At 44.9% G+C, this 14,525-nt stretch overlaps 1 protein-coding gene across 6 annotated transcripts in view; it reads right to left on the bottom strand.

Moving 5' to 3' along the window:
• CPXM2 (carboxypeptidase X, M14 family member 2) overlaps nucleotides 1-14,525 on the bottom strand; it is a 132,828-nt gene that overhangs the window by 71,034 nt on the left and 47,269 nt on the right. For all 6 annotated transcript variants that reach the window (XR_010412608.1, XM_064595406.1, XM_064595409.1 and 3 more), the window contains one exon: nucleotides 7,492-7,631. Coding sequence is in view for 5 of the 6 variants with exons in the window: in XM_064595406.1 (XP_064451476.1) it covers nucleotides 7,492-7,631 (140 nt within the window). In the remaining variant the exon portion in view is untranslated. The remainder of the gene's footprint in view (nucleotides 1-7,491; nucleotides 7,632-14,525) is intronic.

Raw genomic sequence — 14,525 nt, forward strand, 5'->3', positions numbered from 1 at the left:
TCCATTTCAAAGATTTTACCTTCTGAGAGCTTCTTTCTTAGTCACTGGCACCCAGGAAACCAGGTATGGGCCACGCAGGCATAAGTGAGAGTTTTATTTAATTTCAAACAACTCTCCCTGCATTGTGGAAACATAACATGAAGAATTGATCGCATGCCTGGCTTTTTACTTGAACTTGCAGAGGTTTTCATTAAAACCCCTCCATTTTGTGCCAAACTCAGCAATTCAAAGACTGTCAGTTTTCAAAGAAGTTAGAAAGGAGTTTGGAAGCTTCTGTCTTCCCAGCCCCCGCAGGTGGCAAACATTTCATGTCACCGGTAAGTGAGGAGACACAGCACCACGCATTCTGAAAACACACACACACTCAACAGGAGATGAGTGATGGTGTGCCAGCCAGCCTCCCTTCGAGCTCTGCTCCAGGGACTGCTGGGCGTCCCTCCGAGCTCCCGGCCCCAGCCCCTGGCGCCCCGGGGGGGGCTGCCTCTGTGCATTCTTGGAGGTGGGGGCGGGGGCAGTGAGAGAGCCATGAAGGCAGAAAACCAGATCAACTGAAGAGAAAGGGAGGGCCTGGGTGAACACTTCTCACTGGGGAGCCGGAGGTCCAGTCACTGGGCAGAACCCCGGGGCCAGGCAGGTGCTGGGAAGGCTCCCCCTCCAGCCCATGAACACCCTTCAGCGGCGTCTCTATTTGCCTCTGCCTCTTCTTTTTTTTTTTTTTTTTTTTTTTTTTTTTTTTTTTTTTTTAAAGATTTTATTTATTTATTTGAGAGAGAGAGAATGAGAGACAGAGAGCACGAGAGGGAAGAGGGCAGAGGGAGAAGCAGACCCCCTGCTGAGCAGGGAGCCCGATATGGGACTTGATCCCGGGACTCCAGGATCATGACCTGAGCCGAAGGCAGTCGCTCAACCAACTGAGCCACCCAGGCACCCTGCCTCTGCCTCTTCTTACCTGCGTTTCCCTCCTCACCAGACCCCACCGTCTCTTCAGGCACCCCCTCCTCACCTCCTCTGAGCTGGGGTCCAGCATGTCCTGCAGACGCTCCCAACAGGGACAGCACGGAGCGCCAACCCTGCAGCCTCAAGATTTCCAGACGTCTGCTCCTCTCGGACACTCCGCTCACACCCCCCGCCCCCCCGGGCCCCAGATCATCACCTCTGCTGGCCCCGCGGAGTCTTCAGATGACCCCTGTCCTCCCGGCCAAGTTTGTGTCACTTCTAAAGCCTCATCTCCCCCAGTGGCTCCTTGAACTTGCCCTTCACTTCCAGGGAATCAGCCCTCTGCCTTTGATTCCTCCCCCACCAGCCCTGGAACTGAACCTCACACCCTTCCTTCCAAATGCGCTCTGTGTCCTACCAGCTCACAAAATGCCCTTGTCCCCGGACCTCCTCCAGGGAAATGGCCACCGATTCTACCGCCCCCTAGTGCAGAAAGTGCCCTCAGTGCCAAGTGGGACCGTTACAATTCTATGAGCTCCGGACACCAGCTGAGCGCTCGGCAGCTCTCCCTGTCCTCTTGCTAGAAGCGTCCAACCCCTATACCGGCCACACTCACTGTCTGCAGAGGACCCCGCCTCCTGCTTCAGCAAGAATGTAAAACCAACCCTCTAGTGCCAAGGCTGTGAATCCACCTCAGGGTTTCTCCCCCACCTTCAGTATGTCAAGGGACAAGGAGACCCTCTTCCTTTCCAGGGTGAGCTCCTCCACCGGCGTCAGTCCCACTCCTCCCAGCCACCCCCGAGCCCCTCAGCCATCTGCCCCGTCGGCCACCAGCCCCCCTTGTGAACACAGCTGTCTCCGGAGCAGAAGGGGGAGACAAGCCTTTCCTTGGGGCACCTCATCTGCTCCTTTCCTTCACCATCAGAATTGTGTACGGGGAGGCCCACACTCAGAACCTTTGCTACAGCTTTCCACCGACAAATAGAAAGCCAGCTCCACCATCACTGTGTCCTCGGTCACAAGCCTGGCTCACAGCCGGGGACCCACGCCTCTGGCTCTAAAGAGCCCGACTGCTTTTTAAAAAGTCAGCCAACCAGCCAAACCCTCCCAGTCCTCACCTTACAAACTCATCAGTCAAACAGCTACCCCACTTTAAGGACACATTTACAGACTCTCCAGAGAATAAGAATCGTTTTGTTTATTAAACAATTAAAATTTAAAACGTGGTTATTTTTAATCGCCTGTATCTTGCCCACATCATTACAGCATCTATTCCCCTCCAGCAGAATAATTAACTTGTCAATCATCACTTTGGTTATAACTGTAACACCCATATGTCTAATATACTTTCTGAAATTAGGGAAATTAAAGATTGGCTTTTATTAGTATACTAACATTTCACTAAACTGCAGTGCGATGGAGAAGGATAATTTCTACTGGTGAAAAATATAAATTATTCAGTATCATGAAAATAATTATACTTTATTACTTTCAAATAGAAAAATTATTAAAACTAGAATTATAGTTTGTCATCAACTGGATTATGAACTAGTCACAGACCTAGGCTAAGCCTTGTGACCTGCCATATGTTCCTTCACGCCTACATCCCAAATCTGATAACAGCTCTTTCCCCATCCCTCATCAACGGGTACTTTGCGGATGCTAGTGAATCTGTTAACATACTGGATTCTTCCACCAGAATGAAAGCTCCCTGCAAGCAGGCCACTCCTTGCTCACCTTGTATCCCTAGGGCTGAGTACGGAGTGCTCAGTAACAGCTGAATGAATTCATAAACACACAAAGAGAATGTCAGAAACAAGTAAGATTATGGATGTTCACTTAAAAATACCAACCATATGAGGCACCTGGGTGGCTCAGTTGTTAAGCGTCTGCCGTCAGCTCAGGTCATGATCCCAGGGTCCTGGGATCGAGCCCCACATCGGGCTCCCTGCTCAGTGGGGAGCCTGCTTCTCCCTGTGTGTGCTCTCTCATCTCTCTCTCACACTCTCTGACAAATAAATAAATAAAATCTTCACACAAAAAAAAAATACCAGCTATGAAAGTCCTACAGATGAAAAGTATTAATAATATCCTTAAATATATATGCATTGTAACTCCCACATGCTCCCGTACTCTAACAACCAGACAGAAGCCTTTGTACACAGCAATACCCACTGGCTCCGACCTCAAAGGGCCGGCAACCTCTTGCCCTTCCATTCCTAAAACATTCCCAACCAAAATGCAACTCTCTGAGATGAGGGTAGGTTCTGCATGTTTAACTAGAAAAATCAAGCTCTAATTCCTACCCTGCCCTTGCTTGTCTTGGCTTGAATTCCACAATTTCCCTTTACCCGACAAGATTCAGGAAGCAGCCACGGGCCTTTGGAGGAGCAGGCAGGGTTGTAACCGGCCCAGAGGGCCCTCAGGCCGTTCAGTATGCTTGTTACCAGAGCTACGTGGATGAAGGCATCCTCCAGGGCTGCTCCGCTGGGGTGGGGGGGGGGGGAGGTCGGGCTAGGCAGGCAAAGCTCCCCTGCGCCCCCCAGATTCACACAGCGCAGCCTAGCCTCCCTGTATCCTCCAAAGGTTTCTGTGGCTAAAAATAAAGCTTCCAAGCCACTGTTTTAAATAAACCCAAAGAGATGCAGAGGGAAGAAACTAACATTTACTGAGCACTTACTATGTGCTGGGTAATTTCATTTGACCTCCACTGCATCTTGACCCCATAGAGGGAATAGTTATCTTATTTCAGGCAACAAGCTGAGGTTCCAAGGGAAGGGAAGTCTCATAACCAACAAGAGTCAAGAGCCGTGACGTGACTCCAAAGGCGTTCTGTTGTCCATGCTACCATACATCACTAGAAATCGTCACTCCTCAACCTTCCACGGCCCCTCTCCTCTCCCGACTCCCACTGCAAACTTGTTCTCGGTCACTGACACTCGCAGATTAATGAACTCATTACCATTCCATGTGAACGGACCTTTGTCAATTTGTTACTTCCTAACAATATTCGTTCATTAAAAAATCATTACTTGAGTGTCTTAATAGATGCCTGGTACAGGGCAAGGCGACCAGGCACTGTCTCTATCATAAAGGTACTCCCAGACCAGCAGGGAGGAACACAGAAGCCCGTAAATAGGAATATTAAAAATGGTACCATAAGGGCCCGTGGGTGGCTCAGTTGTTAAGCATCTGCCTTCGGCTCAAGTCATGATCCCAGGGTCCTGGGATGGAGCCCCATGTCGGGCTCCCTGCTCAGCAGGAAGCCTGCTTCTCCCTCTCCCTGCCACTCCCCCTGCTTATGTTCTCTCTCTCGCTGTGTCTCTGTCAAATAAATAAAATCTTAAAAAAAAAAAAAAATGGTACCATAGACACCTGTCCTGGGAACAGCGTGGGGACCGAGGTCATGGGGAGAGGGAAAGAGGGACACCTGCTGCCTTCTTCATTGTCAGCATTTGATGGTTCCCATGGCTGACATGTTTTCTGGTCATCCTGGGACAGATCCCAATGCTTCTACCATTATTCATGCCTCTGGGGAATAAAAAGGTTCAGATACCAAAATTCATCCTTGTCCTATTTCCTCTTCAGTCCTTAGTGGAGACATTCCTATTCCAGGAGGTAAGACAAACTGAAACTCATCAAATTTCTTTCCATCGTCCTTGAAGGACAATTTGACTTAAAAGACATTTAGCCAAAAAAAAAAAAATCTGACTCTTAAAAGCAATTCTATCGGGTGCCTGGGTGGCTCAGTTGGTTAAGCGACTGCCTTCGGCTCAGGTCATGATCCTGGAGTCCCTGGATCGAGTCTCGCATCGGGCTCCCTGCTCGGCGGGGAGTCTGCTTCTCCCTCTGACCCTCCCCCCCCTCTCATGTGCTCTCTCTCATTCTCTCTCTCTGAAATAAATAAATAAAATCTTTAAAAAAAAAAAAGCAATTCTATCCCTTGTCTTCTAAGATGTTCCTGTCCTAGGCATAGTCAAAGAAAGATACTGTTCTACTGCAATTTCTTGTTCACCTAAAATGCTCTTGTGTTCTAGATGAAATGGAATGTGAGTGTTATTCCTACGCTGCTCGGTCTTTCTAATCCAATAATAACTCGACCACTGGCTCTCTAATGACAGTGGTTAGACAGGTTAATATCCCAGCATTAAGGTAAAATCCCTTCATTCATCCCTATGGATAATCTCAAGATCAATCTTTCTGTCCAAGTTTCCATTCCCCTTGAGCAATTCAACATTTTCTTCCCCCAAATTCTTGCCTTTCAGAATCTAAACAGTGAAAACAATTGTCATGGTAATGAGCTGATTAGAGCACAGTGCACACCACAGAGCAAAAATCATCATTATGAGCACATACATGGGCGCTGCTGAAAAGCAAAGTGAAAAAAAACGCACTACACAAAACAGCACAAATACATAACCAAATGTTGTCAAAATGCACAAATTATCCCAGCTCCGGAAATGTATTTGAAGGACATAATTCAAAGGAAGAAAAAAGTATGAAAATGCTTTCTTGCAAAATGATATGTGACACCAGAAAACTGAGAAGGTAGCCGGAGCCATGGCAAGGTAAATTACAGGCTATTAAAAATGACCATTACGGGCGCCTGGGTGGCTCAGTTGGTTAAGCGACTGCCTTCGACTCAGGTCATGATCCTGGAGTCCCGGGATCGAGTCCCGCATCGGGCTCCCTGCTCGGCGGGGAGTCTGCTTCTCCCTCTGACCCTCCCCCCTCTCATGTGCTCTCTCTCAAATAAATAAATAAAATCTTTAAAAAAAAAAAAAAAAAATGACCATTACGAAGTCTCAGTAACAGCATGAAAAATGCTTTGATACGTCCTTAAGTTAAAATAACATGATTGCATATGTAATAGGATTACAAATATGTCCCCCAAAAAACTATGTTTGTCTAAGGACAGTGGAATCATGGGTGCTGTTTTTAAATGTTGCTAGATGTTATAATATCGTCTTTACGATAAAAAAGCGCAGAGGAAAATAGATGATGAGTCACTGCCTGACAACTGTCACTACGTAAGAAAGTCCCCTCTACAGTGACAATGACAGGCAGTTAAATGTGAGCACAGATGTCAGGTTCCCCTCCTTTATCCTGGTTTATTTATTAACGTTGACCTTTCCAGGAATTAAAAAGTAATCGAATCAACAAATTACAGACAGATTTTACACAACTGCCAAGAGGTAATGAGCAAATACTGAAATGAAATTCTAGAGTGTGGCACAGACAGGAAGGTGAGGTGGGCAGGGCAGGAGGGGTCTTAGCTAACTGGGCCAGTTTCCTAATGTCAGCGTGGGAGGCCTTTGTGCCCTTGGCTTCTCAGTTGTCATCAGATGTCAGAGGAACCTGAAAATTCTTGCTTAAATTCAGACAGCACCCAAGGTCCTATGGACCCTTCTAGGCCTTGCCTAGCTCCCGGTCTTCACTTGTCTGCTGTCCACATGGCTGGAGTCACAGGACAACCCCACAGATGTGGCCCTGCTTCCGTCTCCATGACCAGCCCCAGGTTGAGGTGGGGAGGTTGTTTGGTTTTATTGTGCGCATTGTTTTGGCACATACAATTTTTCATTATTGCAGTAAAGATACATAACATAAAATGTATCATTCCAGCCATTTTTAAGTGTACAATTCAGTGGCATTCAGTGCATTCACATCCCTGTGCGACCACCACCTCCATCCAGCTCCAGAACTTTCCATCACCCCAAACTGAAACTCAGGACCCATTAAACAACAACTCCCCATTCCCCCTCCTCCAGGCCCCGGCGGCCACCAAGGGGTCTCACTAAGTAGAATCACACAATGTTTGTCCTTTTGTGACTGGTTTATTCCACTTAGCATAATGTCCTCAAGGCTCATCCATGGTATAGCACGTGTCAGAATGTCCTCTCCTTTTAAGGCTGAGTAATATGCAATATTCCACTGTGTGCCTTTACCATGGGATGAAGAGCCTACCTCTCTTAGGATTACTATCAGTTTCATCTTGTTATTGACCCAACCCTGGGCCCAAGGTCAATTCTGAGAAATGGGCTCCATCTCGTTCTCAGGCCTCATACTGGCTCACCCTTCATTTCTACTACTTCTCTACAGTCCTTTATTTGGGAACCTCTCTGGGCTTCCAGTCCTCAGATTCTAAAGGATTCATACCATCTACTCCAGAACAGTGGCTTGGACCTGTTACCTATTGCTCACTGTCAGAGTTCCCAGCTTGGGCTGTGTTCAGTCTACCAGTCAGGGTACCAGTAACTCATCACAGATCCAAGATGGCAGCCACCTGCCTAAGCTGCATTGTTTTTACAACACCTTTGTCTACTCAGCCCAACCTGCCAGGTGGGTCCTTCTCTCTCTTCTCGTACAGGGGATAACATCATTTCAAGAGATGCTTGTGTCTACAGCAAGCCCAGCATCCTGTCCACATTCCAATTTTCTTCACTTCTGTTGCTTATCACCAGATACTTCTCTGCATCTTCCCTGTCTCTGTCCAAACCCTATAACATTAGACCCAAGGCATGGAGTCTAGAAAAGCACAGGTCTACCCACACTTACAGCCAAAGTGAGTTCCTTCCTTGAGTGATGACACCAGTGAATTTGGTCAGACGTCTAGCATCCACTTCAATCCACTGATGGAGGTCATTCCTTCCTGCACACCACGCCCCATCGTAAAAGTCATTTTCATTAATACCTGCCTGGAAAGAAAGAGAGATGTTCTTCAAAAAGACCCAGAATCAATGAATATTTTCATGAGACTTGTGGGGGCTCGGGGGCGGGGGGTAGAAGAAAATGAGCACAGGACAGAGAAAAAAATCACTATGTCCTGAACACTCCTTTTCCTAAATCATAACACGGAGTGGCCTGTTATTAACAAGTTGGAAATATTTCAATATGATACGTCCTCTTCTTGCCCAGTGTTGAAGATGAAATTTAATGAGCTCCCCTATTACTCATGCATCCGGCAGGCACAGACCGTCTCCTACGTACCAGCCTACACATGCCAGGTGCTGGGGATACAAAGGTGAATCCTTCCCTCCCAGAACCTCACCATCCAGGCAGGAAGAAAGACATGAAAACAGATAAATTAGAAACACAATGGGGCCTGTGTTATTCCAGGAACCGGAGCAAACTGCTACAGGAGCATTTAAGGATAATGGCTTACTTGGTCTGGGAGAGAGCAGGATAGAGGTGCTATCCGAGCTGAATGTTGAAGGGTAAGTTTATCTACTGAATATTTATTTACTGGCATTTAAGTCACTTGACGTGTTGAGTTTTGGCTACTATTGCTACCAAAGATTCTTTTGACCTGAATTTACAAGGTATGTGACATTTCTGCTCTGGAATTTTCCCTGTATTAACACCATTTCAAGAAAGAATTCCAAGGAAGGAAGGATGAGATAAAAGGGGGAAAAAAGGATATTTGAACTAAGTGAAGCTTCCTAATTTACTAAGATCCTTTCTACATGAACCCATGGCTATTCCCATAGCTATTTCACAAATACAGAATCAGAAAAAAACTCTAAGTGATATTTGAAAGCAGGCCAGCCCACCTTTCCTCCCTCTGAGCACCTCTCAGCTCAAATTCTGGGGCAGCCTTACTTCTAATGGGCAACAGTGATGTGAAACTCGCAGTCCAGCTACAGCAGACGAACAACACGGCCAAGGCTTCCATGAGTGGGGCCCTACCATCTCTGCGCCAGCTAACATCAGCCTTGTATCAGGACCAAACCATAGTACATGCACTCCCACCCCCTCCTGAAACAATCTGGAAAGAGCTTTGAGGGAAATGTCAGAACACTCACATATCACGGTCTCCTGAAAGCACTACCATCTTGGGTGAAGGTGACTGGAAACACCCATTAGTCAACATTCTCCAGAAACTCAAGCTCTCAATTAACCAGCCCCTTGGGGTCTCATAGCATACGGAGCGTCTGTGATTGGGACCTGGGAGTGCTACAAGGTTCTGCCTTCTAGAACCGTCAAAGAAAGTCTAAATTATGCAAGTGTGTCTTACCGGTACGCACCCATGCTTTGGTGGGTTTTGTTAAAGTGCGGGTGACCCTCTGACACCCAAGCTCTCATTTCCCAAAACTGCCCGCCAACAAGGAGACCACTGCCCCAGGCTGGAGGCTACTGGCCTGGTCCCTGCACCTCCTCACCAAAGGCAGGGATCCCCCAATGACAGACACCTGTTTAGCACATCAGTACTTACAATACCACCACTGAGCTTCCTTTGAGAAACCATAACACTTAGTTTTTGTTGGGCTCCTCTTTTCGCGTCAACAACCCATGAGACTGGTGTTTACTTCATTTATTAAAATGAACCTTCACCGTGCCTCTACAATCTGCCAGGTACTGGCCCAGGTAAGAGGAATGGAAAGGTGGAAAACGTGTGCAGTCCTGCCCTCTTGGTGCTCAGAATGGACGGGCTAAAGTCTACAAGCGCAGCTGGTGTTTTGGTCTCAGCACCTTAAAATCAACCACTGCACAAAGTGCTGGTTAAGAGCTTGTGCTCTGAAGTCCTCCTGCCTCGGTGTGAATCTCAGTCCTGCCACTTCCACCCTGTATAAACTCAAGCAATTTGCCGAAATGCTCTGTGCCTCAGTTTCCCCATCTGCCAAAACGGGGGCAGCGCTCATTTCTCCCTTAGGGTATTGACAGTGTTTACAACAGGACCCGGCACCCTGTGTGGGCTCAAAAAAAAAAAAAAAAAGCAAGCACTTAACAAATGTTAGTTATCAGTATATTTAAAACAATGACGATTTGGCAAATTATGGAAATATGGGCGCTTTATGAATTATCCCACATTCTACAAAATTATAAGGAATTACAATACTATTCTGGGCCCTTGCTGCCACATTTTCTACAACTTCAAATATCCAGAACAGAGTTACAAAATCTGAAAAAAGAGGAGACTCCTAGTCTGAAGTTCTCAGTAGGAATCCATGTTGTCCCCTGGGGGATAGTTGGCTTGGCTGTCCCAGCCGGCACATATGTGCTACTGACAATGGATGGACCGAGACCTGGGATGCTCTTCACCATTCTGCAATGCCCAGGACAATACCACCGCACCACAAAGCAGCATCTCCTCCAAAGTGTCAGCTGTGCTAAGATTGAGAATACCCGGCCGCGGGCTGAGAAGACGAGAACAGAGCTGCCACAGTGCCTGGGAGTGTCACCCCGAGAGAATCACAGAATGTGGAGGAGTTATCCCCATGCTATTCCACCGAAGTCTACTTGACTCCGACTTGGAATTAAATTTTGGGCCAGCCTGGGTATTTGGCTTCTGCTGCCGATCTCAGCTCTTCCTGAGCACACTAGACCTTCAATTAAATGCAGTAAGGTGTCAGGGGATTGGAAGGCCCCTTCCGAAGCTGATTCAACAGGGAAGTGACAGCCACCTCTGCAAAATCAATTATGAATTTATAAAGCAAGCGCCTGGAAGGATTCAGCGAAAGAGGAGGGGCCAGTCCCCGAGGTGTCACCAAATTTTAGCACAGAGCAATCCGTGATGTCAGTAGGACGTCTGGGAAACCAAGAGAAGGGTACACTCATCCCTTTCTGTTCAAAAATGCAGGAAAGACTTCATAAATGTTAGACAAATTTCTATCAGAAGTTGTTGGAATAAAAAGTGGGATTCCTTGGAGTATAAGCTAGTCTTGAAAACACCACTAAGATGGAATGATAATTTGTACACTACAGAGCTCCATAAGTTAAGAATTAATATAATTTTCTCTAGGCAATTAAGTCATATTCATCATTTCTTTACCTTAAAAAAAAAAACACCAATGCATCTAACAGACTAAATTTTGCTTAAGATAAATGTGGAAATTATTAAATCCAAAACAAAGAGAAAACCTGATACTAGCCACTTAAGATCAAATGGGATTTTTCTGAGGCACCTGGGTGGCTCAGTTGGTTAAGCGTCTGACTCTTGATTTCAGCTTGGGTTGTGATCTCAGGGTGGTGAGATCGAGCCCAGGCTGAGTGTGAAGCCTGCTTAAGATTCTCTCTCTCCCTCTGCTTTCCCCCCCCCGCCCCAATCTCTCTCTCTCTAAAACAAAACAGATTTTTCTGTTTCAAGATGATAGGGTAAATGTTGATTTCTCTGCACTCTAGTCTCAAAAACTCCCTCCAAAGAAAACAAGATAAAGAAATACAATCTGACAAAATTTTGTCAGATCTGACAAAACTAGAAGACATTTATAATCTCCAAATTACAATATATGAAGATAGAAATCAGATGGAGGAGTCCCAAATGACTCAGCAAGAGAAGGAGATGCAAGCTTACAAGGGGAACACCAGTGAGAAGCAAGTCATCCAGGGCTTTAAAAAGCCCTGAAACTAGACTCCTGGGTAGCTTGAAAGGCGAGGCAGGGCTGAAAACAGGGAACTGATTCAAAACATGTATAAAAAAAATAGATTCCCACAGAGCTCTGTCTACAGATCTCCCTACCCCACAGAAGACCTGAAATTCTTCTCTTTAAAAAACCAAACAATCCTAGAGGCTCTGGATTTGGGGGCTCCAGACACAGGAGGGCAGGTGTGATATGATGGATAAAAACCAAGAACTCAGTCAGTGGATAGCAGCAGACTGAAGAGTGAGACACCCTAGCTCGCCTCCTCCTTCCAGCTCCAGGACACAAGGTAGCCAGGCTTCCAACAAACAGAAATTATATAAACTAAAAATGTAATGGGGAACAGAAGAAAATCTCCAAGAAATTATAATGACTATCCCTTGAAGAAGCTCTTGCTTGCATAAAACAAAAGAAGGATATTCTTAGAAAGGAAAAAGGAGCTCTTGTAATGTGAAAATTACAATAACAATGGGCAATCAAAGAAAAATAAGAAGAGCGGGGGAGGAAATTATAAAAAAAAAAATACTATAAGCAAATAATGTCCCAGATCTGTAAGGTTTAAGTCTCCAAAACACTAAGAATCCACTATGATGAATAAGACCCACACCCAAACATATCTTTATAAAACTTCAAAACATCACACATGAAGAGAAGATTCTAGAAGCTTCCAGAGAGGAAACAAAAAATAAAACAAATATATAAAACCAAGCCAAAGGAATCCGCATGGTACCAGAAGTCCTAGTAGCAACATCTGAAGCTCAAAGAATGGAGGGATAATGACTTCAAAATTCTGAAGGAAAAGACTTTTCACCCATGATTTTTACACTCAGCCAAACTGTCCATTGCGATGGTAAAATACATTTTCGGATTCACAGATCCCCCAAAATTTCTCATGCCCCAATTCCATAAAGCTGTAAGACGAATGCGCTCCACAAAAATGAGGCAGAACACCAAAAAGAAGATACAAGATCCAGAAATCAAGGGTGCCAACATAGGAGAGAATTCCCCGAATGAGGAGGAGATAGTCCCAGGAGAGCAGCTGTATAAAGATCTGGAAAGCAAGCCATTCACAACACTACAGGTCAAGGGCTCCTGAAGGAATGTCTTACAGAAACATAAAAAACAACTCTGAGACCAAAAATCACTGAACAGGTTTGACCTTAAAAATTGTATTAAGGGGTATTTTACAGACCCAGACCTATTACAGGGCACAGGAAATTTTTTTTTTTTTTAAAGATTTTATTTATTTATTTGAGACAGAGAGAATGAGAGAGAACACATGAGAGGGGGGAGGGTCAGAGGGAGAAGCAGGCTCCCCGCCGAGCAGAGAGCCTGATGCGGGACTCGATCCCGGGACTCCAGGATCATGACCTGAGCCGAAGGCAGTCGCTTAACCAACTGAGCCACCCAGGCGCCCGAAATGTTTTTTAAAAATACAAGCAGCTCTAGGAAAACAAAAAGGTGTCAAGAAAGGATACAGAGTGTATCTCCCTTGGCTCGAAACTGCACTATTTCTGGGCTCAAGTTGTAAGCACTATTTACACAATCCTAATAATGAAAACCTTTAATGTAGATTTACCCAAAATTTGAGATACAATTTCACTGGAAGGATTAGTTAAGGTAAAGGGATCATAAAAATGAGCTGAAATTTTCATCCTCTATAATATGAATTCAGAATAAAAAGTCAAAAATGTGCAAACCAATACATATCAATATGTGCATACTATTTAGAAATAAGTATTTGGGGCACCTGGGTGGCTCAGTTGGTTAAGCACCCAACTCTTGGTTCCAACTCAGGTCATGATCTCAGGGTCATGAGATTGAGCCCCGCATTGGGCTCTACGCTGGGCGTGGAGACTGCTTAAGATTCTCTCCTTCTCCTTCTGTCCCTACCCCCACCCACCGAAAAAAATAGAAATAAATATTTAAATTCCCAAAGAAACAATTAAAAGGAGTTTGGAGTAGTTGCCTTACTCACAGCATGTGATGGCTTCAGGGGGTGGGTGGGTGTGGGGGTCCACAGGCAAGGCACCTTTGTTTTTTGTTTTTTCCAATTTTATTGAGTAATAATTGACAAATATAATTATATATTTAATATATTACATAAATATATCAGGCATAAATATCTGCTATACTTAAAGTGTACAATGTACATGTACATTGTGGAATGATTACCAAGATCAAGATAATTAACATATCCATCACCTCCGGGTTAACTTTTTATGTGCTGCGAATGCTTAAGATGGGCTCTCAGCAACTTTCAAGTGTACAGTACCATATTATTAACCACAGTCCCCCGCTATGCATTAGATCCTCTGAACTTATTCCTCTTATAATTGAAAGTCAGTATCCTTTGTCCTACACCTCCCCACCTCCCCTCCCCCAGCCCCTGGCAACCACCATTCTCTTGTTTTTTTTTTTTTAATCATCCTTTAACACTCTGATTCTCAAACTACTTGCTTACAAAACTGATTAATATAAATTCTAATTTTAAAAAGCCAAGGGAAAGGCAATGACATAAAGCCTGATTTGTTTACTCTTCCATTTTCCAGGTGTCTACAGAGCTCCTACTACATGCTAGACATCATGAAAAGTGCCCTGCCTTACGGTATATATAGAAAAAAATGAATCTCAAAATTACTATGCTGTTATAAAGTCACTGATCTGCACTGTAATTCATAATCATGGGCTGCCTCTCTACAGAAGCATCTGGAATGAATTAAAAAGTTATATCCAACTGAATATAACTATTTAGCAATTCCAGGATAACTTACTTAGAGCTGCCACTGGGCAGACACAGTCCAGGACTATCCGGACAAAAACAGAATAATGTGATGGTTATTTTAAAATATCTTTGAGAAAATCTTAGAAGTACTCACTGAAACCTTACATGTTAACAAGGTACCGCCACTGGACAGGGGGTGGCCTCAGCTAAAAATATTAGATGTGACATATGATTAATAGAGTTAATCTCCCATATAGGGGCCATCATCTTGCCAGTATACCTCCTTCAGTAAACCTCTGTGATAGACCTTTGATAAACCCATAGAACTGCCCAGGTACAAATCAGCTAATCCTTCTGCAAATCAGCAGAGCATCTTGTCCCAGTTCAGACCTCAATCACCAGTAGAGCTGGTTGAAAAGAAATATTCATTGTTTTTGAAGTGATTGTTAAAACCCAAAATCAAAGTCTTAAATAGTTCCTTGCACTGGTCAATAAATACCTAGAGC

The sequence above is a fragment of the Mirounga angustirostris genome, unplaced genomic scaffold (genome assembly GCF_029215605.1).
Source record: "Mirounga angustirostris isolate CCGP_5_RB_7025 unplaced genomic scaffold, mMirAng1.0.hap1 SCAF_6, whole genome shotgun sequence".
NCBI classification, from domain to species: Eukaryota; Metazoa; Chordata; class Mammalia; order Carnivora; family Phocidae; genus Mirounga; species Mirounga angustirostris.